The sequence below is a fragment of the Megalobrama amblycephala genome, linkage group LG20 (assembly GCF_018812025.1).
Source record: "Megalobrama amblycephala isolate DHTTF-2021 linkage group LG20, ASM1881202v1, whole genome shotgun sequence".
NCBI classification, from domain to species: Eukaryota; Metazoa; Chordata; class Actinopteri; order Cypriniformes; family Xenocyprididae; genus Megalobrama; species Megalobrama amblycephala.
The window spans coordinates 33,196,561-33,223,897 of NC_063063.1; the positions used below are offsets into that span (position 1 = coordinate 33,196,561).

The 27,337-nt window shown below is 34.4% G+C and overlaps 1 protein-coding gene across 3 annotated transcripts; it reads right to left on the bottom strand.

Annotated features, from left to right (window-relative positions):
* Positions 1 to 2,653: 2,653 nt before the first annotated feature.
* Positions 2,654 to 26,060, bottom strand: rpn2 (ribophorin II). Of its 3 annotated transcripts, none has more exons than XM_048170832.1 (18): positions 25,912 to 26,060; positions 24,552 to 24,739; positions 24,374 to 24,469; positions 22,245 to 22,420; positions 22,065 to 22,140; positions 21,420 to 21,554; positions 20,278 to 20,454; positions 18,857 to 18,975; positions 18,041 to 18,146; positions 17,448 to 17,539; positions 17,244 to 17,358; positions 16,017 to 16,211; positions 15,764 to 15,850; positions 12,865 to 12,960; positions 12,643 to 12,718; positions 12,095 to 12,224; positions 5,775 to 5,822; positions 2,654 to 3,202 (listed from the first exon to the last, which is right to left on the bottom strand). In XM_048170832.1, the coding sequence occupies exons 1-18, from the start codon at positions 25,922 to 25,924 to the stop codon at positions 3,187 to 3,189; spliced, it is 1,941 nt and encodes a 646-aa protein (XP_048026789.1). In that variant the 5' UTR covers positions 25,925 to 26,060; the 3' UTR covers positions 2,654 to 3,186. The 3 variants fall into 3 exon arrangements, with proteins under 3 accessions (XP_048026789.1, XP_048026790.1, XP_048026791.1); XM_048170833.1 differs by having other exon boundaries at positions 5,726 to 5,822; XM_048170834.1 differs by lacking the exon at positions 5,775 to 5,822.
* Between the last annotated feature and the right edge of the window lie 1,277 nt (positions 26,061 to 27,337).

Below are 27,337 nucleotides of genomic sequence, written 5' to 3' on the forward strand. Positions count from 1 at the left end.
TTCTTTTAAAAACATTAAAAATCTTAGTGGTTCCAAACTTTTGGACTGTACTGTATATAGTAATTATGTATTAAGTAAAAGAGTGGTAACACAAGGTACTTACCTGACATGTTTATACATGGAAACTTATAAGAAACACTGCTGTACTTTCCAATGGTACGTACATGGTAACTACTTTATATACAAATAGACAAGTGTTGGGTAATAACAGGCACTTACTTATAGTGTCTGTATATGGTAACTAACAGACACATTACTGTACTTACTAATGGTATGTACATGGTAACTATGTTGTACTTATGGACAAGTGTGGATAATAACAGGCATTTATTTATGGTAACTTGTAAGACACATTACTGTACTTACTAGTGGTACGTACATGGTAACTATGTAGTACTTACAGACAAGTGGGGGTAATAACAGGCACTTATGTGTGGTAACTAGTAAGACACATTACTATACTTACTAGTGGTATATACATGGTAACCATGTTGTACTCACCGACAAGTGTGGACACATAACGGACACTTACTTAACTACTGTGAAACAAATGTGCTTACCAAAATGATACACTGCAGTAACTATACAGCACTTCATAGTGTTAATACTTATCAAGTCCTTTTAAGCAAGGCTTTTGACACATGACAACTGAGTACCAAGTACAGTTGTAGTGTTACTGATCTGTATGTATGTATGTCATCAAAATACCCCTCTTGGACCAATCGGTTAAGTGAATCATTGTCCAGTAAAGACTAATCTTTAATCTGTAAATTCAGTACTCAAGAAGTATCTTGTACCATGCTTATAGACACTGAGGAAAAAACAAAAGAGAAAACAGATCGTCCAGTTTACTCGATATTATTTGTGATTTATTTTACACAACAAAAATTGCATTTCTGTCCCAACTTAATTTCTTTACTTTTGATTAATGTAGTCTTTAAATGTGCAATCTACTACTAGATTAAATTAGGTGGGGTTTATTAAACCAATCAAGTTCTTTTTTTGATGATATTGCTGTAGTTTTCAGAATGCTTTGTATGGGAGTAATGAGGAGAGAATGTTGAAATTAAGTGTTAATTTAAGTGTTTTTGAGCAAGATGAGAAAAAAGAAAGACTTTAAGAAGAAATAATGTTTCATGTTCAATTACTGTATGTTGGGTTTTAAAACCATTCAACTACTCTGGGTTACCATTTTAGTGAGGAGTGGAGCTTTTGCTTAGCCTGAGGACGATGCTACTTTACTCAGTATTTAGCAGGATGATAAGTTCTATTGTTTGCTAACAATTTCTTAGCTAGCTAGTACAATCTTATAATTCAGTGATGTGACACAAAAACAGAAAAAAATTAATGAATTAATGCTGTCAGTGTCAGGGGAACTATCTAAATTCATTTTGAGACTAATTAATTGGTTCACTAAAAAATTGTTTAATCCCAAACCACACTCTTAGAATAAAAGTTCTATATAGAAAGGGTTCTATTAGGTGCTTCATATATAGAAACTTTTAGGGGTTCCCATCATGGAATCATGTTTTAATTCTTTTTTTTTTTATTTAATTTAGTAATGGATGATCTTTACAACAGAACTGAATCAACACTGAACTGACTTCAGCTGAACAATTACACCATTTGTTGTAGAGTGGCTTTACAGCCAATTTGAACTCTTTTTTGCAAAGTTGAATATTTTTCCTGCTATATATGTAAAGCTGCTTTGAAACAATCTGTATTGTACAAAGCGCTATATAAATAAAAGTGAGTTGACTTGAGTCTGACTCGGAAGAATGAGTTTCCCAGGTGCAATTGATGGCAACAAGTAGTACCACCAATTATGGGCAATGGGCCAAAGTGAGGCCATGGAGAGCGCACCACTTGCACAATAGGGCTGTGTCCAAAATCTCCCCCATACCCTTATATAGTGTGTATTGTAGTGGTGTTCAAAATCATAGTGGACATTAGAGTAAAACATGCCTCGATACCCAGTAGAATTAAAAGCCTGAGATAATAAATGCATTTTTAACAGAGTTTTAAAACTATATAGTAGGAGCTGCTCTAACATACAAGGGTAAAAGATTCCACAGTCTAGGTTCAGCTACCGAGAAGGCCTGGTCACCCCTGAGTTTTAATCTAGACCTGGGAACAATCAAAGCAACTGATCAGAGGACCTAAGAGATCTAGATGTATGCCGTTTTAAAAGGTCTGCAAGGTAAGGTGGCGCCAACCCATTTAAAGATTTGAAAACAAACAACAAAAGCTTAAATTCTATTCGGAAACTTACTGCCAACCAATGAAGGGAAGATAAAACAGGGGTAATATGCTCGTTTTCACGTCCCTGTCAGCATCCTAGCAGCTGCATTTTGGACTACCTGCAAAAGTGGCTTAAATCTACGCTGAAATGTGGCTTGAATCTCAGGCTTAAATTCTAATTGGCTTAAATACCATGAATCTTTCATTTATCATATTTTGGTCACTAAATAATTCCTTCCCCATACTTCCATTTCATACTTTTGATGAGTTAAATAAGCATTTTCTACATTATAGAATAGTTAAGAATGACTTTTGAGTGGTAGCGTATTCTGCCACACTGCTCTCTGAAAACCAGTATCGGCTCCTAAAAAAAAAAAAAAAAAAAAAAAAAAAAAACACTAAAATAAGCACATTTGTTTTCATTGTTTTATTTATTTAAAAAAAAAACCCCTGTGTTAGCCATCTGTGTGGTGATGACTGGGAGAATGATTCGACAACGCTTGATGACAAAGAAAACCTCTTGCTCCCAACAGGAACATGCTTCACTATTCATTACAAAAATCTGAGGACAGGAATTTGTATTCAAAAACAAACAAATGAACCAAAAAGAAGAGAGAAAACAACAGTAGAACATCACAAATTTCATTTCAAATTTGCATTACCACCAAACAAGAATGTACAAGCAACAATTATCACATATCCTCAAAGTATCAATTCATCTTACAGTGCTTTGTTTTCAGGAAAAAAAAAACATTTCTTAATTTTGTCAATTTCAATCTGTATTTTTGACAATTTCAAAACATTTCGGCCTGCACCTTTGTTTCTCTTTTAAACCACAACCAATACTTCTGTTCCCAAATTTCTTAAATAAAAAAAAACAAAAACAAACAAAAAAACACATGATTATGAAGCGTCCATGGTGGTCTTCTCTTGATTTTGCCAGCATCATTTTCTTTCAAGTCTGAAAGAGAGAGCAGTAAGTTCTGATTAAGGCTAGATTTGTACTTCCTGAAGGAATAGCAGTGCTTGCAAGGCAACAAAACATTTTTGAAGTTTAAGATGTGCTTAGGTTTTAAACTTTGGTTCTTCTGCAATGCCATATTAACCCTTCCTACTGTCAAAGGTTAAACAGATTCTTAAAAAGAATCACTACACAGTATGCAAATATCCAGATGATATTTGTATTTGTATGTTGGTTTGTATTTTGAATGTTAAATTCTAGGTTAATGGGAGATTATCAAACCCTAAACAAAAAGCTTGAAAAATGTCTATATAGTGCTGCATTGCAAGCACTGTAAAAGAAAATTATTTTAAATGGAGCAATATTGCACAACTTCTATCATGAACATGAAATCATGACCAATCCACTCAGTATTCAAAACAACTTTAGGAGAGGGTATTCACAAAGAAAAAAATTCATGCATTTAGCATTGTCTATTAGCATGCACCGTGTCTACAGTGCAGCACCTGATTCAAAAACCTATGCAAATCAGCTATTGGTGCAAACACTAAACAGAATTTTCATTTTCACAATGCAATTCCTCATCTTGCAGACTAGTTCAGTGCAAGGTTGAGAAGGATTCAGCAGACTACTCTGATCTAGCATACTTTAATGGAACTGTACAGCATCACATGCTAAATACTGATAATAAACGCATCCAAGCATATAATTGTGCTAAATAAATAGATTTATTAACTTTTAAAAAGATTGAAACACTTTTTTTCATTTTAAAGGCTGATATTTAGTACAAATTCATTATTTAAAATTTAATTTCAAAGAGATAGTTAATTGTTATATTGTCATATTCAGAGTAAAACCAGTTGAGAACCCGTTGCGCCAGAAAACAACAATTTAGTTTACATCATACAATAGTACATGTGTTAATTGTGCCAGAGAAAAAGTGCTGCCATTTGTGAATCCAGTATATTCTATGATGCCCCTTATTTCCATACACTGTAAAACTCAATGAGTCAAGGAACTCAAACCTTTAACGAAAAAGATGGCCTAAACCATTTAAGTTTAAAAACTAATGTTTACGAGCAGTGTAAATTTGCTCCAATTGAGTCCACATAATATTAAGTTAAACTATAATTCCAATTATACTTTGTGTAGCTGAAACTTAAATTGCATTAAACCATTCAAATCAGAATCTTTAAACGAACTTGTATCTTTTACCGTTAACGGCTAGTTAGCAATACCACAAGCACATTTGCATGTACTACAGTAATGATAAAAGTAACAAAGAGACAATCACTGTGCTGAAGTGTGCACAGCTATTGCTTTGTAAATAAAGCAAAATATGGTTAATAGTATTTGGCCAATCATTGATCTAAGCTTTAGTCTTCAAGACAATAGTAACGGCCAAAACAGAAATGTTTAGTTTCATTTCAATATAGATAGTAGGCCTATCCAACGAAATAAATAAATGAGAAAACTAACAAATACAGCCAAATTGCAGGAAATTGTAAAGGCGGACCATTTTAATTTCAGTGTCAAATAAGAAAGAGTAAGATACTAGATTTCACTGCTCACATATGTGGGTTTATTATAAGCAGCCACTTGTACAACTCGTGAAGTTTATTTAAATAGAGTTTTAATAATAGATTAAAATTGTATCGATAAAAAATGAATTAAAAGATATATACACCATAAATGATGCATGTAAATACAGCATGCGAGTTTCTGTAACGCCCACATCTAGAACACGCACACTCCCATTTGTGATAAACGCGGAGATGTTAGTCCCGTCCGAATCGATACATGAAATGACAGACCTCGAGTGATATTCCAGTCCGAATAGGGCTTTACCCCACCTTTAAACACTGTCAGATCACCCCAAAACACAATAATATTTAATTTTAACATTTACTCTCCATTAACAGTCAGAAGCAAAGCATGCCAGGAATTAGAAATCTGCTCTAGTTCAGCTTAATATAACTAGTTATCGAGTTCACATGCATTTTTTCTTTAAGTAATATTTGAGGAAAATCAACTTGTTTCATTTAGTATTTTTGACTGTTAGGCTTTAAAGTGTAGAAAGAAGTCATGCTTGCACTGAAAACAATAGTTTAGGGAATTTGCTCCTTAGAGTTTGCAGAGTAGTTGCTCAAGCAGAACTTTAATCAGGCAATTCCACAACTGAGTAACTTTCACAGTGACAAAAAGACTTTGGGACTAAATAAATATCAAATCTCAGATCAAGCAATTTATCACACATGGCCTGAACCGTAGTTTAGCGGTCTGTCAATGCACACACTAATGAAGTGAAACAAGCGTACAAAACAACAAGTGATCACAACACTCTGATCAATAAATAGCATGACATGAAAAATATGGCTTGACAGTCACAAATGGTCGTAATGTTTCAGAGGAGGTTGTGAGCTTCACTTCACAAACACACCGACACAGCCATGCAGTAGGTATTGCTATGAAAATGTTGATGCAGTATTATGGGATGCACAGGTGGCAACAGCCAAGCCTTACTTCAGCCTGAAGACTGGCATTTCTTTTTGAATAACATACAGGCATTTACCGCAGACTCCTATACTTTGCCAACCTACTACTTTGTTCTGCAGCAATCCTAAAGGAAGGGTAAACAAAGAGAAGGAATGGAAAAACGCAGAAGGGTTAAAGAAACAAACACAATAACTATATTAGCATCCACACCAGCAGATGATAATGTTATCATAAACGTACGCTGCTATGTTGTCATCTGCTGCTTTAAATGCTTGAGCTATTTAAAGCCAGTTGGATGTAAAGCCAGTTCTGATTGGCTTTTATAGCTAACGGTCAAAGTTTTCATGGTTAATCAGGCTGAAAAAAAGCTCTCAAAGTGATTCCAATGACATTGTTCCTTTGTTTCTTTATCTGTTATAGCTGTGGTATGGACTTCCCTATTCTCAAAGAATCAGAATGTTTATTAAAACTTTATGGTTACAGTTATCGTGCTTGATGTGAATGCTCTTAATGCCCCATCACACACACACCTTTAACGCTGGCAATTACCAGGTCACTGGTACTGCTGGTTGCTATTAGGCATTTCTACAGCTAGTCTACATACCCCAATAATTTTGGTGGGCTGTGTACAATCGGCCATGCTTTTGATATATCCTGCCAACTAGTGACACTGGCAGTAAAAAATAAGAAGCCTAAACTTGACTACAGATGGATGAGCTTCTCCTGACGTTAGGAGGAACTTTTATCAACTCTGTTGCATCAACTGTCACTAAGGCCAGCATGAATGTCCCTTTGGGAAAGAGATGAAACTCTAGACAAGCAGAAGTCAAACCCTTCTAAAAAGCCATTCTTGCTGTACAGAACTGTGCCTAGAAAAAAATAAAACACTAAACACTTAAAACTAAACACTGAATGGGCACTTATGTTCTCCCTATGGTCTCTCTGAAGGCACTACAGATTAATTGAAAGTGAAAAACTGTTAATTATCAGGTCATACTCATGGAGGTAGATTCTAAATTTGTGAAATTAATCTAGTCCCAAAAGACAGAAAATTATAAGAGGAAACCACTTCTGAGCGAACCAAGCACACACTACAAAGACGGCAACACACCCACAAGTTTAGCAAAATGTTCAGAGTGAAGACACACGAGAGGCAGAGAGAAATTAAGCCTCTAATTTTAATATGTCAGAAATTGGGCTGGGCCATATATCAAATATTTACAATATATTCATAATGATATTGATGGCGATATATAATTAAACAACACCATTAAGGTTCCTAAAGACTGTGCATAAGACTAGCTTTATGATACCAAACAGGTTCATTTGTTCATAGAAATCTCTTGTTGTATTTTTGATGCATTCAAATGTTTTAGTAAAAAATAGGGGTGCAACGGTTCAAATTGCTCACGGTTCGTATCACGGTTTCAGGTACGGTTCGGTATGTGCTATGTTCAGGGAAAATAGGACTACTGTCAAATAAAAAAAATAAATAAATAAATAAAAATAAGATCAAATAAACTACAAGCAACATCACAAATAAATACAATGGAACAAATATTCAAATAAAATAAACAGTGCTTTGCAGGTTTTTTCCAGGTATCTAACAGTAGTTTTCAGGTACAGAAAATGGATAAAGTAATCAAATATAAAATAACATAAAGTGCATATTATCTTCACTGTATAAATTAAATTATTGAAGTTACAAAAGCTATTCAGTCAAGAGCAGTGAGTGATTTCTTATCATTTGTTGTTTGATTTAACATTAAAAACACTGGCAGCAGGAATAGTTTTTTTTCCCTTTAAGACATGCACGAGCCAGTACATATTCTGTTACACATGCGTCGTCTTTCTCGACTATTATACGTTCACTTAAGACATAACCAACTATGTTTGCTAGGATACTCGCCAAGATGGGCATGTTGACAATTTTTGTATGAATTTGTCCACTGAAGCGCAAGACTTTGAAAGAGAACTCAGTATTTGCTCACTGTCTGAAATTAGTTTGTGTGCGCTCAATCAGCAAGGCTTAAATGAGTTTAGTTTAAACACAGATAGCAAAGTGTGCTGTTCAGGTCTCACCTGCGCTCGCGGGCTATCAACACCCGGGTGATGACAGGCGTAAATGACAGGATATTAGAGCATATGGCAGTCGAAGTGAACAAAGTTTACAAAGAGTGATTGTTTTGTCCACGCTTTTTGATTATCGTTGTCGTAACGTTTTGGGGAGCCAGAATGCGCATCCATCGACTGAAACATACATTATCTGAACTCTGTCTGTCTGTTTTCCACGTTGCTATTTTAAACAAACTATATTAGCCTATAGATGCGTTGTCATTCGAGATGGACCGCGGTGCAAGTGCGTGCCGAACCGTAAGTGGAGAATGGTACGGTTCGATTTTTTACCGAGAACCGTTGCACCCCTAGTAAAAATGCACAAAGTTTTTGCATATTGCTTTATTATATGCTGCTTTTACATAGACTTGTCGCCATGCAAGTATAAATGCTATATTGAGAGAAATTAGTTTTCTGGCTGATGACAACGCATATCAAAAGCCTTGGCATTAGAAACAGCACTGACAAGTAGAAGAGATAACACCAATATAATTGACCAGCCTTTCAAATGAAGCAACATCAACTTTATTAAAAATTATGGTAACACTTTATAATAATGTTCAGTTATAAGTCACTTGTAAATTATTAGTTAATGATGAACTAATCATTTACAAAACATGATTATACGTTCATAAATGATTTATAAATGATATGTTAATATTTTATGAATGTTTTATTAATTCAGTTATAGGTCATTTATAAATTATTAGATAATGTTCAACAAATCATTTACAAAACATGAATATACATTCATATATGATTAATAAGTGATATACTAACATTTTATGAATGTTTTATTAATTTGGCTATAAGTCATTTATAATTTATTAGTTAATGATCAGTGATTAGTTAATGATTATTAGTAAATGATCATTAGTAAATGATCAGTATATGATTTATTGATGAAGTTGTAAGCTGGTCTGTGTTCAAAAGCACAAACATGCAGGTATGCTAAAGCACTATTTTTAAGAAGAGTAATTTATTTGTTTTGAAGTGGATAAACATTTATAAATGCCTTACAGTCAGGTGATTCCAGTGGATTATATTAAATCCTTTCACTCATCAGCACAGACTTGTGTTCTGTGTGGAGTGTGTGGGGTCTAGTGATGAAGTCATCCTCTGATCCGGATTTACCTTCCACTGAAGCTCACATCAGGTGCACAGAGTTAAACACTCCATGTGTGTCAGAGAAGACAGCTGTCTATACCCTCACCAGTCAGCACTTACACTGCAGTACACACTACAAAGTGTTCAACACCTGTTATAGATGATGTGTAAACGCATTAATAAATCATTTACAAAGCTTTCTGCATCCCTAATTCTAAAGTGTAAACTATTCTTCACTTGTAAATGTGTTACGTATCATTTGTAGACCTTTCTTTCCTGTTACAAATTATTTGCATATGTATACAAGTCATTTATAACACTTTCTGCATACCCTATTCTAAAGTGTACACTATTCATCACTTATAAATGTGTTACACATCATTTGTAGACCTTTCTTTCCTGTTACAAATTATTTGTATATGTATACAAGTCATTTATAACACTTTCTGCATACCCTATTCTAAAGTGTAAACTATTCATCACTTATAAATGTTACACATCATTTGTAGACCTTTCTTTCCTGTTACAAATTATTTGTATATGTATACAAGTCATTTATAACACTTTCTGCATACCCTATTCTAAAGTGTACACTATTCATCACTTATAAATGTGTTACATATCATTTGCAGACCTTCTTTATCAATTATGTACAAACTGCAATTTGTAAATTTACCATTTATTTGCCATATGCAAAGTATATCTTTCAGTTACAGGATATAAAAATCTATACGAATCCCGATATTTAAATGATATATTTTTATATAAAAATTATAATATTTTTATGCAAATATATTTTACTATTATATAGATATCTTTGAGCCCCTAACTCACCCCTTATACCTAAACATGACCACTTTTTAGCCACTTCACAAAAATAAAAACGCAATATAGATATATTTACAGTGACTGTTATCTTAGTTGATATACTGTTGTATAAAAAGAATAATTTTAAGCTCCCTACTCCACCCTATAACCTTAAGCATAACCATTTTGACAATATACGTAGTGTAACAGGCAGATAAATGTACGTTAGTCACAATAATTTATTTAAAACATTACAAAAAGCAGTATACATAACAGACAAAACGACGCGTGTGCTACATTACCAGCGAAATGACAGCAAATCATAATTTTGTGTGAGTAACAGAATGAAATTAAAGTGTTTAATCGCTGCAAACATTCCTCTGATCTGCATTTCCATCCTTTTAAGTGTCGCGCTGAATGTAACCATAGACGTGAATCTAGCACAGCAACTCAAATTCGGCATGTCGCAAACACTCTATGGTAGTCGCAAATCACATGTGACAGCCAATAAGGAGCGAGGTTTGACGTCACTGCCGCAAACCTGTGTCGTATTGTTAGACGCGCCAATTTTAATTTGAAAGTTATGAAACGGCGGATTGATACGATTATTAATGTATAATGGTACGACTTCTGAAGACTTGAAAAAAATGCACGAAATAATGGACTACGTTTATTATCAGTTTATGGTGCATTTTCATGTTATGGTGAGGAGCTGTTCCATGAAAAACAAAATAAAAATTAAATGATTAAGTGCTGGTTAAACGGTGGCAGAGTGTTGATTTATTTATTTTAAATAATAATAATGTAAATTTTAGGCTTGGGTAAAGTGAAGGAGTGAGATGGATCATGTAACAGGAACATCTGCAAATGATGTGTAACACATTTATAAGTGATGAATAGTTTACACTTTAGAATAGGGCATGCAGAAAGTGTTATAAATGACTTGTATACATATACAAATAATTTGTAACAGGAAAGAAAGGTCTACAAATGATACGTAACACATTTACAAGTGAAGAATAGTTTACACTTTAGTATAAGGGGATGCAGAAAGCTTTATGATTTATTCATGCATTTACACATCATCTATAACAGGTGTTGAAAACTTTGTAGTGTGTACTGCAGTGTAAGTGCTGACTGGTGAGGGTATAGACAGCTGTCTTCTCTGACACACATGGAGTGTTTAACTCTGTGCACCTGATGTGAGCTTCAGTTGAAGGTAAATCCGGGTGACTTCATCACTAGACCCCACACACTCCACACAGAACACAAAGTCTGTGCTGAAGAGTGAAAGGATTTAATATAATCCACTGGAATCACCTGACTGTAAGGCATTTATAAATGTTTATCCACTTCAAAACAAATAAATTACTCTTCTTAAAAATATGCTTTAGCATACCTGCATGTTTGTGCTTTTGAACACAGACCAGCTTACAACTTCATCAATAAATCATATACTGATCATTTACTAATGGTTTGTTCAACATTTGTTCATGATTAACAATTGTTAATTGAGATAATGATACTAAAACAATTTTGACATAAATCCGTTATTATAAGTGATAAATAATGTCTTAACTAATAACTTATAAACCATCTACTAATGATCTGTTTGATTCATTTAATTGAGATAACTTACAACACATTTGTAAATTGTTAGCATAACACGTATTAATCATTTATGAACGTATATTGTCATGTTTTGTAAATTATTCGTTCATCATTAACAACTTATAAGTGTCTCATAACTGAACTAATAAAACATTCATAAAATGTTAGTATATCACTTATTAATCATTTATGAACGTATAGCCATGTTTTGTAAATGATTTGTTCATAATTAACAAATAATTTATAAATGACTTATAACTGAATTTATAAAACATTCATAAAATATTAGTAGATCACTTATCATTTATAAATGTATATTAATGTTTTGTAAATGATTTGTTAATCATTAACTAATAATTCATAAATGACTTATAACTGAACGTTATTATAAAGTGTTACCAAAATGGTCATTGTTTTATTGTAGTAACAATTTCATATATAACTGTAATACTATGGCTATCACAAGCTGTCAAATGGGGCTTTGCCAGGCTGGGATCTAAACAAAATGCTACTAGCCCTTTTTTTATAGGGGATGAGCCACTCAATATGCCCCTGACTTCCTGTTTCAGTGCAAAAAATGGCAACACATTGAATAATGCTGTGCATTTCGAGGCAGTAACATTTTAACAACTCGTAAAATTGTACTATGATGGTGCCGACAAAAGGACATTAGAGGAAACATCAGTTTGAAAGAACAAGCTTTTCAATCTACAAATGGGTTTTTGACAATGTTTAAAATATGGATGGATACTGTACCTTTTCACGGCTTTCTGTGCCAGCATGCGGTTCCCAGCCAGGAATGTGAGGCTGCCTATAATAGCCAGATACTTCAGAGTCTGGAACATGTTTAAGTGAGTCCAGTACACGTACATCAGACCCAACATAGCTGCAAGTGAAAAAAACAAAAAACAGTCTATTCAAATTTCTCTCAGAAGCATGTGTATAATTAATGTTTAAATATGGTTGTAAGTTTCAGCATGATTAATCACTGAACACTTATTTAAAGTTATTTAAAATCAATCAATAGCCCCAATTAAAATATTTGATTCCGAGGACATTTTTGTTTATATTTGTACGCTAAACTGCTTTTGTACTAGATCTTGCTAGATCTTGACCTCATGTCTAATGTAAAAATAATGGTTCGTGAAGGAAAAAAACAACCACTTATGTCATTGTAAAAGGAAATTAAATTTTTCTATGAAGAAAATGAGATTTGTACTGAACCCTACTGCTGCACTCTATTGACTTTATTGATCACACTGAAATACTGCTGAGTGTTTTGTAGTAAAAGTTAGTCAACTTACCTGCATGGCCTATGTGGAAGAGAATAGTGCTGGGTGACAGTGTGAAGTTTGAGATATTGGCTCCAAGTTTAAACCACTGAATATGAGAGAGAAAAAATGTTTAAGTTTAAGAATGGTAGACTGAATACATAGAAAGGTGACATATCACAACATTAACTTACATAGATTTAATTTAAGTTAATTTTTAGATGTACTCATAATAATGGGTCACAAGGTCCTTACCAGTATGAGCAAGAGCAGAAATGGAGAGAGGACCAAGGCAGTAAATGTGTTGGATACAACTGTGGGTGGCTTCTTCTCTGGCTCTCTGAACAGATGCTGTATAAACAATAGTATTAATAAAAAGAACAGAAATGAGGTGACAAATAGGACTGTGATAATTTAAAAAATACATACTGATATTTTTTAGCCTTTCTATTAACATATCAATATTTATGTATATGTGCTCTGATATTCTATGAGGGACCATCATTTTAAACAAATATTATAGTCAATTAAATTCAAAATGTTTAATCAAAGGAAACAGTTACCACAAAAATTAGCAGTACATAAAGAAACAGCAATATCTACCTACAAACAATGGCCTGACACTACTAATGAGAATGTTTTTATTTTACATTGTTCTAGTTTAACCAAACTAATTAAATTACTAATACAAATTTACATGGATCCCAGAATTTTTTATTATTTGGTATGTTCCTATTTTCTGTAATGACACTAGCATTTAAAGTGAAGCAAATGCTAATGACCCATGTTATCCACCATAACTTGAGTATGTTACAAATAGCATCTTGTGCCTTTTGTATAAAGGAGAACGCTACGTAGTGTGTATTGAGAGGAGTCCTCTGTCAACTGCATACCTTTCCTATAATGGTTATAACTTTATAACAACAATAAATAATTTTTTGTTATATATAAATATTTTCCCCCTACACCTAACATTATTTGAAAAGCTTTGTTACATCTGACAAGAAACAATGACTCATCTGTCAAATTCTGCCAAAAAAAAAAAAAAAAAAAAAAAAAAAAAAGGCATTTTGAAGGTCTTGTAATGTAATGTGACAGATCACTGGAGCGCCTTGGTTCAAACGGCAGCACAGAGCATGTGGCAAATTAAACATGAATGAACATTAAATAAAAGATACAGTACAACTTACTGAAATGTATCATGTCTCATGTAATCGCTCAATCTGCTTTTCAGCTTGTGAACAATTGTCATTTAACTATGGAAGCTTGTTTCCACCATGAAATAAAAAAAAGTTACTTGCAACTTTCTGAGGAAAAAAGTCAGAATTGCTAGTTACAAAGTCATAATTGCGTGATAAAGTTGCAATTCTGACTTTTTTCTCACAATTGCAAGTTATCCTCGCAATTATGACTTTATATCATGCAAATGCGAGTTTTTATCTCGCAATTCTGAGAAAAAAAAAGCTGATCCGCTGCTGAATACATTTGTCATGGAGACAAGCATTTCTGAAAACTACCTTATGTGCAACTGAGTTGTATCGGTGCATCTCTTATAAATAACCAACACAACTAACTCTTTTTAACATGGCAAATACCATGTAGAGTCCTATGATTTCTGCGATGTAGAAAACATGGACGGAATCCAGTAACAAAGTGGAAAGTCATGGAATTTGGCAATTTTTGGATGAATAAATCAAAAGTAGGGCTGTTGAATGAATCATATAGACACTAGTCTATATCGTGATAAATATTAAAGCTCAAAAGAAATACTATTGAAATCTAAATTGTCTGCATGTTCTGTGTGTTTCAGTGTGAATACTACACACATACTGAAGCATGTGTGATGCTGTTGATGTTTTCAGCGCTTGCCATCTCACTATATGAGGACATGAACACACGAACTTCATATTCAAACATTGTTCATTTACACATACTACCTACACTGTAACAATATAAAGCGGACTGAAAATCGGCATAGTTACACTAAGTAAACAATGCTTTACATGCAGGTCACGTAAACATTAAAGGTCCCGTTTTTTGTGGTTTTTTGAAGCTTTGATTGTGTTTATAGTGTGCAATATAACATGTGTTCATGTTTCGTGTGTAAAAAAACACAGTATTTTTCACATAATTTACTTATCTGTATACCGCTGTTTCCACTGTCATAAAAACGGGCTGATGACTTCCTTGTTCTATGAAGTCCCTCCTTCAGAAATACGTAACGAGTTCTGATTGTGACAGCGGTTCCTGTGTTGTGATTCGACAGCTCTGAGCGCACCGTGCCCGGAAAAGTCACGCCTCTTACCATAACGTGGAGATGCACGCGCTCAGTGTTATTGTAAACATGTCTTTAATTTTACCCTATCAATTTGAGCCGGAATCAGACCCGGTGATTGGACTGCGGGGATGAAAATAACAGCGTTTCGACGACATGGCGACAAACACACTCTACAAACGCAACTCTTGTGTATTCCTGTGGGCGGAGGTTAGTCAAAAAACTGTTTTAGTGACGTCATTAAAGAAGGAAGTAGAGGGATGTAGTCCAAACTGGCCGTTCGATGTAGGCGACTTCTGTTAAATAAAATATCTCGCTTGGCATTGAACTTTGAGCTTTAAAATTTTACAGATTTTATTTATACTCTAACAACAACATTACACACTAACTAAAGTTTGAAACATGGGATCACGAAGAACGGGACCTTTAATAAAATGAAGAACAAAGAAATGCATTATACATAAAAGAACAAGTGGCAGATCTGCATTCCAAGACTTCATGTACAGATCTATTTTGACAAATTAGATTTTTTTGCCCCTGCCGTTGGTATGGTCATTGCAATTTTGGATTCAATCCCACATCTTTGCAGTGTGTACCTTAGTAGCATGAACAAAAATCTTTTACTCTAAATGTGAATGGGTTATATACAGAAAGTAATTTCTCCATTTATAAATCACTGAAGCGGTCAATCATTTCAGTTCAGAGTGAACTTACCGACTGAGCACTCTTGCGAGTCCTGTTATAATCATAAAAGCTGTCTATGCTGCATAATGAATCTCTTATTTATACATGTTGGTAATAATGAGACATTCAATATATCACCAAGCCCTAGAGGCACAACATTTATTGCGATGCTGTTCCGGTCACTGGAGTGCTTACCTGGATTTCTGGTTTGGGTGTGTACAATGTTTTAGCCTGAATTGTTGAAGGTGCCTCTTCATCCAAAAACTTCAGCACAACATCAGCCTTTGAGAAGAATTTAAAGTCATTTCAAATACTAAATCCATGTCTTTTGTAACAATTCAACAGCTTAATTTCCAAACATGTCAGGAAAAAAAAAAAGACAAAAATAAAGCTCTTAGAAAGTTTACTTCAAGATCCCAGCATTCTCTACTGAAAACAACTGCCTTACCACATTCCACAAAATAGGGTTCTCCAGCGTAGCATCTCCCACCATCAGGTAAAGAGCGTAGGTGCCAGAGATGGAGTCAAACTCTGTCTTTCTCTCAGCTGTGTCCAGCTCAAACTTATACAAGTTCTTACTGTCAGGTTCAGCCACAAACACAACCTCCTGGCCTGTCTTCTGGTTGTGTAACCTCACAAAGGTCTGAGAACAAAGAATGTTTTTGAACAGTGAATTTAACCAGGGTTGCCAACCTTTCTTGCCCAGCTGAAGAAAGATTTTGATGATATGGGCTGAATCAATGACACATCCCTATTTGAGGTTATGGATCCAACAATTCATTTTACAAATACTTCAGCCTAATTTTGGACTAGATGCATTTATTTTTAGAAACTGACATTATTAACTCACCATATACTATCTTTGTCTAGCTCGTTAACATTACCAGCCAGTCAGATTTCTTACTGATCATTTAAACTGATTATTTTGTTTGAATGTTCTGTAAGAACACACATTCAGTCCTCTGAAAAAAGTAACATTAACAATTTATTGTTCTTGTAGGGCCTAAATGTAAAAGACTATAATATATAATATAATTTCTTTCATACATTATATGCATATTTTAATCAAAATTATTGTGTTCATTTCTCTGTTGATCTCCATCTGTCTGACATGCATGCATGCATGCATGCACGTTTTGAAAGCTATACTTTGTTCAGTTACAGGGTTATGCCAAACTGTAAGAAAAGTATTTGTGCACTCTAAAATTGACAAGCAATGGACAAAAATGCTTGGGCTGCAACTGAACCTTCGCCAGGAGTTTGATTGACAAGTGATCTAACCAATCATAACGCCGAATCTGAGGCGTTACAGCAATCTGTCACGACACATTAAAGAGCCACAAAATGGTTTTTATTGTTCGAATTTCTTAAAAAAAATTACACAATTTGAAAGCTGGGCCTTCATATCATAAGTAACCTGCTCTGTCTTGTCTGTCAATGTGTTGTCAGTGTCCTCTTTGCTCCGCGATGTATTTTTCATTCTAACAGCGCCATGGCTTGTCAGACAAAGCAACAGTAGGGGACGGGTCTTTGCGAAGGGTCAATTATCATAATAATAAGGTAAAAAAAAAAAGAAAGAAAAAGACTACACAATATGGCACAGTTTACTGACTTGCCGTGTTTTATGATGTAAAATACAAGCTCAACATAAAATAATAATTTTGGTTGTAATCACCTGATGAGGGGTGAGTTCCACTCCTGTGGTCTCATCAACTAACTGGAACGTCATGGCAAAGTTTTGATGACTGTCCGCCATAAAAGACGCTTTGGCTTTAGTTGGGTATTCCACTCTGAAACACAGAATTTGGCATACATGTTGGCATAGTTTTACAATAAAGTGAAAATTAATGACATAGTGCTTGATAAATGCTAATCTTGCCTTGTGGTTTTGGGGCCAATGCTCTGATCCTTGTCCACCACAGACAAATCCATGTTGTTTATTGCAACCCGGGTAGAGACCTTTACTTTGAGCTGAGAAAGTAAATCAAAAAAGTTTCAATCTTAGGCTTTAAAAATTACACAAAATGAATAAATTATTGTAATACATTTAAATGGACATTCGACATGCGAATATGCTGGTAGAAAGGAAAAACACAGTAATTACAGTAATTGTGTCTTTTTTTTTGCTTTGTTCAGTTAAAGAGGTCTATGACTTCTGAAAATCTCCACAGCAACTGTGACATGCTCTTGACCTTATAACTGTGCACTGAACAGTCAGTGCAATTATTCTTTACATAGCTTCAATGTGAATGAACACTCGCTTGACCAATTAAACATGTGAAAAAGGAAATGAATAAGGAAATGAATCACAGTTCACTGCAACAATTAAGAGTTAAAGGCTGAGGTCAACTCTTTGACCTGAATGTGTGAATTATGAGTAGTCATGACAAGACACGACACAAGCTAAACAGATACAAACAACTCAACTTTTTTTTTTCTTTCATAGTATGCAACAAAGATTCAGTCAAGTACCTCAACATGGTTGGCAACAAATCGGCTGTCACCGGCAATGACAACAGAGAACTGATAGTAGCCACTCGCTGGTTGGTTGTCCATGAAATTCAGCTCAAAAACCCCACTGTGAAACAGTAAAAACACCAATTATTATTGCATTGCTAATCCATCATTTTGAAATCTTTACAATTAAATGAGCTAATGATGTCAAAAGTAGTGGTATTATGTTAACATACTAATACTAAAATATAAAACAAAATATACGAATAGCAGTCTACTGTATCAGTAAAACAAAATAATAATAATAATTGTATTGTATACTTTCCTCCCCCCCCCATTGTAAATGTTCTTGTTTTCCAGGTAACTTACCCAGCAATCTGAAATATTCAAGCACTATGCCACTACATATTTAAATAGTTTAAATAATATAACTATAGTATAAACAATAAATATAAATCAATAAATCTCTTGATTCATATGGATTACTTTACAATGTCTTTAAGTACTTTTCAAAGCTTGACTGCACAGACTTTCAATGGATGGCCAAAAATTATATGAGAATATAAAAAAAAAGTATCTTGATTTGAGTTCCGAAAATGAACGAAAGTTAATTTATGACCATTTTCATTTTTGGGAACACTTATTCTTTAACTTTAAAGAAGTATGTTCAATAGCATAGTTTTGCTGTAGTTTCAAAATTGTACGGCTAATCACTGGTATTGGTATAAATACTAGACATTTCACTGGTATCAACTGTTTAGCTTGTGTTTGGTATTTTAATAACTCTAGAACAAGCAATATCCATCATTTTAAAGTGATCTACAATGCACATACTCTCTGAGGGTGAATGGTGCCTGACTTAGGATGGCAGATTTTGAGGTCACAGCACTGGCAGACTCCACTAGCACAGTGGCTGAAGTGAGCGGCTGGCACAAGACATCCGTCACCTGAAGCTGCATTGACAAACAGAGACAGTACAGATCATCTCAGGGCAAAAAAAAAAAAAAAAATACTGGTATAGAAATTGGCAAAATTGATTTTATCAAGACTTATCATGAGACCAGACCACTGAAAGAGGTCCGAGTTTGGTAAAAGAAGCAAGGGTGCTTTAAAGAGCAAGGGTGTGTTCACACTTGTAGTTCGGTTCTCTTGGTTCTTTTGGTCCAGACCAAAAAAGAAAATGATACATTTAGATTGGCTTGGTGTTAACACTGTCATTTAACAACGAACCTAAAGATACAAAACAAACAAACCAAAAAAAGCCACGTGCTTTATATTTTGTGTTGGAACTTATCGAACATCCAAAACAATGCTTAGTGCTGGGCTAAATGCACTTGTTGTATGCGTGTGCACATTAGGGTATTTTTTACCAGCTGAGAACTCAAAGAACTTAGTAAATATGTAAAGCAGTCAAAACTGAGCCAGGAATCCCTCTGTTACACATGCAAACAAAGATCTGCTGCAAACAGATGCAGTTCCGATGCCTGTACTAAACTGTAATGGGCAAAATTGCAGCTATGATGAGAAAAAGCTAGTATGATTGGGCATTCTGCCCTTTTCAGGATTATATCATGTGACAACATGATGTCTGGTTTTTAGTTTGTTTAAATGTCTTTGTTACGTTCATATTTCAGTTAAACTGCATCAGAGTTCGTTTGGAAGCGGACCAAGACCCACCATTTCAGGGGGCTCATCTGCTTGTTTGGTGCGCACAAAGGTTCGGGATGGCAGCGCTTGCGCTTATTCAAATGAACCGCATTAACAGAGCAAATCGCACCAGTGTTCGTTTTAATCGAACCAAACCTGGCAAATGTGAACACACCCCAAGTCTTTCTACTGGCAGCAGAGCATGTGCACAACACATTTCATGCTCCTTCTTGAACGTAAGTGCTGCTGTTTCAATATTATTTTATGCCTTTGTTTTAAAAATGTTAAAGGGGTCATGGAATGTAGTTTCAGATTTTATATTGTTTCTCAAAGTTAGTTTATAAAGTTTTTAGCACCAAAAAAAAAAAAAAAAGATAATTTTACTTCCTCATTTTCACTCTCTGAAGAATACTCAATTTCTTTGCAGAAACAAAAACAAATGACTACTGCTGTGATTGGCTGTATATGTATAGGTTTGAACCCAAGTAAGAACCCAAGGCAGAAGAAATTGAAACAAATGGAGGCATGTTGAGGAAAAATTCACATAACAGTCCGTTGCGAAATGTGAAGAACAAAAAAAAAAAAAAAAAAAAAAAAATGAGGCCTACCTGGAGGAAGGGATGGCTGTGGGATACGGCAGCAGGGCCCTGGGCACTGACAATAACAGGCACATGGAAGCGATTGTTGGAAAGCGCTGCAGCTGCACTGGCCACACTGAATGCCTCTGAGAGAGAGTCCCAAGACTTCTTACTGAAGATGGAATTCACCAGCTGGATTACCTGATCCTGTGATGTAAAAGTGTGCTTTTACTACAATTTGTTTGTGAAATATAAACTTTAATTGATAGTAAACTCTAATAACTTGTTCAAAAACATGAAGACATCACTAACAGCTTAAGTAAAAAATATAATGAATATGTAATATAGTGCATATATTTATTGCTCCTCTCTAGAATTATTTTTTTCTAGGTAACTAATGGGTTTATGGGTAATTAAACAACTTTCAATATAGAAGTATACAAGCTGTTAAAATTGTTGAAATACTGATTGAGTGATTACTGATTACCTGAGACATGATTCATTTCAGTAAGCTGTACTGTTTCTTTCAACATACCTACTGACATTCATTCATGTTTATTTCGTAGTGATGATCGGTTCTTACTTCCTTGATCCGTGCTGCAGCTTGAACTGAGGCGCTACAGCAATCTGTCACGTCATATTAAAGAGTGCCAAAACTAATTTTTTGTTTTGTTTTTGAATTTGAAAGTTGAGACTTTGTTTCATATTAGTAACAAAGCACAAAGCTTACTGCGATTATTGGATGGCAGGAGCACTAAATGTGTTTAATGAAGTTTTGTAAATAAATTAACAGAAAACTGCTTAGAATAATAGATTGATTTTGAGACTTAAAAATGATCTGTATTAATTAAAATGGAGATATCAATATTGTTAATCCAGCACTAGTGTCCACACTGACGTGTTTACCTGTTGTAGTTTATTAACATTGAGTGTGTGAAATATAAAATATACATGGACACAGTCAAAACATACTATCAGAGAAGTACTAATTAAACGTCACTATTTTGGTCAATGTTTTTGTCCATCTAAAACCATTTTAAAAATCCCAAAATTGAAAATTGCTGTTTTGGACAAAAATGTTGGTGCATCACTGATATCAATCCTATGGAGCTCAGTCCGTCTGTACAAGGAAAATATTCTACATAGTTCTATATTTATTTCGAACTCCAAACCTCTTTCAAGGGTGGCTCCATGTCCACATGATCAGAGAGGGCGTACGCAGCGGAAACAAACAGTGCTGTGGCCTCCAGCCCCTCCTCAAACTGAAGATACAATCCTCCTAGATCATCTAAACGGGCAGCCAGATCCTTAAAAAAAAAAAAAAAAAAAAAAAAAAAAAAAAAAAAGTACAGAAATCACACCAGAATCCTAAAAATAAATCAAATAATTAAAAAAGGCACATAACGCATGTGACAATATTTGACAAAATGTTTTATTGTTAAAAACATTTCTATGTCATATTTCATCTCACTAAGATTAATTATATTTTTCACTATATTTTGCACTTATAATTGTAATAATGAAGCATATTTAATATTTAATAATGTTTTTTAGATATTGGTATGAAATGTGACCCTGGACAAGTTTTGTGAGATTCACCCACAGTAATAATCATAACATTAATTTGTTAAATTAGCCCATTACACTAAATTAGCCAATGCAAAGTAAATTTTTTTATACTAACTGAATTACATTATAAATAGAGGCAATTCCAGTGTTACTCCAGTGTTTGTTAGTATTTCTGTAGTCTATTCTCCAGCTTACAGCTGATTGGTCCATGGCTAATAAATCAGAAATGATGTGCTACACTCTCATACCTCAATCTCCTCCAGGATATCTCCGAGTTCAGCTTGCTGAGAGAGACGAGACGCAGTCTGCAGTGCCAGAACGATTCTGTCAGGAAGAGAGAAAATCAGAGAAATGTCTCGAGAATTAACTAATAAAGATTCCACAAAGAAAGCCTTAAGAAAAAACAAAACGTTAGGAAATGTACTTACGCCAAGACATTATCCTCTTTGGAGATACGAGCTTTCAGGGCACTGACCACTTCCTGTGAGGCCAGAGGTAGCCCAAGGGAGCTGAGAGCACTCACAGACTGATGAATCTGAGATGCAGTGGAGTCCTCACTCACAGTAGCCAACAGCAAATCACGTGTGTCATTTGATACAGAAATCTGTCAGGATCAAAATATAGCAATAGTTTTTACAGGACTGTACAGTAAGAGCATTGTATTCGCGAACGTGCACGCGTGACACACAAAAACAAACCTCATTGATTCTCGTGCATTAAGCAAACATAGTTGGGCTTTATGTTTATCATATTTGATGAGCTTTATGTAGATCATTTTGGAGGAGATGTCACAGTTTCGTCACTGCAGTTGCACGTGCATTGTGGTGGCAGAAAAACTGTGGTAACAATGGAGGAAAACGAACGAGATTCCCAGAATCTTCAGAATTGGAAGACAAAAAAAGATGGTCTTCATTTTTACAGAATACCATTGTCGAAGAAGCTAAGACAAAGGCATTTATGGTTGCAAACCATTAAACGGACAGACTGGACTGATGAAACCTGCAACCATTACCCTACTAATAAAGAATGAATTTGATGTATAGATCTACATAATATTCACATATGGACATAGGCACAATGTACTAGCCCTACAGTTTTAGCATGAAACATTATTTAAACCTATAACATTTTAAATAAATAACATTTAAACCTATAACATTATCTCACAATTCTGACTTTTTTTCCTCACAACTGCAAGTTATTTATTTCCCAATTCAGACTTTATAACTCGCAAGTTTATATCACAATTCTGAGAAAAGTCAGAATTGTGAAACATAAACTCGCAATTTTGAGGAAAAAAGGTAGAATGTCAAGTTTATATCTCTCTTATATTTATTTTTCTTCTCAGAATTATTGTGAGATATAAACTTGGAATTACCTTTTTAATCATTTTATTCCATGGCTTCCACAGACAGCTACTGCAGAACTGTCATTTTCTGCCACCAGGTAGGCTCCGAACACAAAACACATCATCGCTGTTTGCAAACAACCAAATGGTCTATAAATCTCTTCAGAAGACGTTGATTCATAAGACTGCTTGATTCATAAGGATTACATTAACCATGTCTTTATGGACATTTTGAAGTGTATAGTAGTATATATAAAATAGTTTATTTTGGGGTAAGTAAATCACATAATGTGTTTAACAGCAAATTACGTTTTTAATAATATTATATAATTTTATAACTACAAATATTTTGATTTTACAAGCATTTCAAGCACTCATTTAAAAGTTTTTTTTCCTTTTCTTTATGGGTTCCTGGGTCAAAAATGGTTTTTGGTGGTGGAGGACAAACACAATCATCCACATACAGTACAAAGTACCCAGCACATGTGAACTGTAAGACCCAGTACAGAATCTTAAAAAAGCAAAGAAACAGTTTGTAATATTAACTCATCTCATCCTACTTATTTGTGAAATTAAAAAATAACTACTGTCAGGACAGATCATAAAACAAACTGCATACACACAAGCAGCGTGCATATAATAGGTTGAGTGCTGAGTATGCTGCCTTAGCAAATCACGCTATATTACCACAATTTTTGACAATGTACCTTTGTAAAAGTGGGGATTTGGATTTATAGACGCTGACTGTGCATCTTTGACACAATATCATACCCATTGTGAGTTCTTGTTTTAATGTTGATAAAGAATATATAAGAAATATATAAGAAGTTTTGTCTGCTCACCAAGGCTGCATAATGCATAGCTACTTACAGGGTAATAAACAAACCTTAAATGTTCAAAACTGTACATTTGACCAAAAATCAACATTTGGTTAATTATTTATAATCTCATGTTATAAATAACTAAATGCTATGCAGGATACCCTTGTATCCTGTGAACATTATACTAGTGAACATTAATGCTCCCTGGGTTACGTGGCACATTGTAGAATTTTTTTTTTAGGGACTGAATGTTCTAGGATTTTGAGATTGAGACAGCCTTTAAAATGGCTGACTCCCTTGTGAGTGCCCTTACTACTGAACTAGGGAGCTGATTGTGACAACCAGTGATTAAGAACTTCACAAAAGAGAGAGAGATGATGTATTTTACCTCACATCCAGACAGAGCTTGGCTGGCTTCTGCTGCATAAAACAGTGACTCAATGCTAGAGGGATCTAGGTTTGATTTGATAAACCTGCATGTCTCCTGAGGTAGAGAGGAAAGACAAAATTAGAGAGTGATAAAGACTTACTAACATTTCACCAATATGAAAGATGTTTTTTCTTACATCTGCATCTGCAACAAAGATCCCCAACTTGCTAAGTCCAACAACAGAGTAATAAGCAGACTTGAGGTCAGTGAGGGGTTGGCTCAATACAGCCTGGAGTCTGGCCACATCGCTGGTGGTCAGATGATGGGACGGTGTCAGGGTCTGGGTCTTAATAACCAGGGACAGGACCAGCAAGCTGAACAAACCTTCAAACGGATACATGTACAAACTTAATGCAGTTCATATGATGACACATTTTAGGGAGACTACAACGCAAGGGAAACGTTTGTCTGCTAGGAAAGCATAAGGTGCATTTTGTGGGTGTGGAAAGAGCTGGGTTGTTTGAAATCAAGTGGAAATTCTGCAAATTGGATGTCTGAAAGCATAACTTTTTTGATACATTTATGAAGAGACAGCGCCAACTCCTGCGAGGACTTCAGAAGACGCAATCATCTGGATCAACATGCACATTACACAATTTCTATATCCTAATTATTGTTAATGTAATTCATTTTTCAGGAGCTCATTGCTTCTACCTTCAGTTAAACTGCTAACAGTGATTGTAAATTAATTGCCTAAATTATTACATTATTTGCTAATCTGCATTCTTTAAATTGTAATGTTGACATGCATTCTCTGTAAAGCTGCTTTGAAATGATATGTATCGTGAAAAGCGCTATACAAATAAATGTGAATTGAATTGAATTGAATTGAATTGAATACATTTATAGAGATCGCCCTCACAAAGAGCAATTTCTAGCCAATTCAATATTTTACAGCTGAGTTTAAGTTGAAAAGTGTATATTACTACAGATATGTCCTTAACTTTTCCAGGCATAGAAATCAAAATATGAAAATTCCCAACTGGAACCCTAGAGTAAGTGCCAATATTTAGCTGTTTATAACCCAGCAACAACAACAACAACAACAACAACAACAACAACAACAACAACAACAACAAAAAAAAAACTTTAAGAGTTAAACACCAGAAATGACATGTGTAACGTTACTATACTTGCTACATTACTGTACTCAGAAGCTATAGTACTACGTTGCTGCTGTTCACGAGACTATAAATTTATCAATCATTTATAAAACTTACGCTGACTCCGGATAAATACTACGCACAACACCATTAAAAAAAAATAAAATAAAAAAAAATCTAATATCACGTTTAATATGTATTAATATCAGAATAAATGAAAGTGCTGATTGGACTGGGTGGTGAAAGCTGTCTGCAAGAACTGTTCGAATAAAATTGCTGCATTCACTAAAACCGCCTAAAAATATCAGTAACGAATAACTGTTTACTCTTAATGTATTTTAATAAGCATAAATCTTAAATAACAGCATGAAAACGTGCAAAAATGACACTTACAGAGATGAGCCATGTCGCCTAATGCAGCGTCACCAAAACCTCAAAGAACTTCCGGGACATGCTGCGGATGAAACCTATTTCACCGGTGTAGGGTGAACTATGCGTTCATGTGATCTAATAAAAAATATCAAAATATAAAAAAATAACAACCCAATGATATATGCTATATGTACAATACAAAACGTGTGTTTTATAAAAAACAAACTAATATTTAAAGGTATGAAACGAACATTACATCGAGGCGCGCACACCCCTACAGCCTTAGATATGGTGTTAAGCCAAGTCGTGCAAAAATGAATGAAACATGAAAGATGTTAATACATGTACTTCTAAATGTCCTTTTTATAATAGTGTACGCTAAAATGAACATCTTTCAGAAATGATCACGGTGATACCGTTTCTGTGAAAATTAAAACAGACTCTCACGTAGTGAAGGACCCACGGTATTTTGTGTTGCGCTTTGTGTCTTTTTGTGATTGGCCTCTCCAGTACTAGTTCTCATTCCAGCCAACCAGATACAGGATAACCCCACATGAAAAGTCATCAGGTTGTTCGACTTGAAGCGGCGCTGCGCAGACCGAACTGTGTTCGGAATGGCACACTTAGTGCATACTAATAGTGTGTGAAATAGTATACAATATGCAACAAAATGTTTCAGAGTAGTATGCTACAGTGTTGTCACGTGACAAACATTAAACATTAATTGAGCACAGCTGTCCAGGTTGTTATGTTACCTTACAAATAAATATGTTACCTTACAAATAAATATGTTAACCTTTAAATGTGCAAACCTGAGTGAAAATGTTATACCTTTTCGACTGTCCTCAATAACGGTCTTGATTTATCCCATAAAAGTTCAGTTTCTTGGCGCAAAGTCAAGTTCATTTGGTAAAATTAAATAATGTTTTTCCACTTAAAATCAGTTGATTAGATTTTATTTTGCTTGACAAAAAATGTACACTGAAAAAAATGTTAACAAAAATCTGGTTTGATTCAAGTCAAAAAATATAATTATCATGTTTGAATCAAATTTACTGGGTTAGATCATTTTTATTTACTTGGGAACTCACCAGTGTGGATTCTGGTTTCTGGCAAGCCATTGTATCATTAAAAGTAACCATGAAATCAAAATTGACACTTTCTTTTTTTTTTACAGAATGTTGCAGTGTTATATATATATATATATATATATATATATATATATATATATATATATATATATATATATATATATATATATATATATATATATATATACAGTACAGTCCAAAAGTTTGGAACCACTAAGATTTTTTATGTTTTTAAAAGAAGTTTCGTCTGCTCACCAAGGCTACATTTATTTAATTAAAAATACAGTAAAAAACAGTAATATTGTGAAATATTATTACAATTTAAAATAACTGTTTTCTATTTGAATATATTTCAC

Excerpts from the sequence above, each read along its gene's own strand:
- rpn2 (XM_048170832.1), bottom strand. Across the intron at positions 18,147-18,856 it reads GCACCATTCACCCTCAGAGA|TGGGGTTTTTGAGCTGAATT; the intron begins GTATGTGCATTG and ends ACTGTTTCACAG. Across the intron at positions 5,823-12,094 it reads GCACAGAAAGCCGTGAAAAG|GATTGCTGCAGAACAAAGTA; the intron begins GTACAGTATCCA and ends CCCTTCCTTTAG.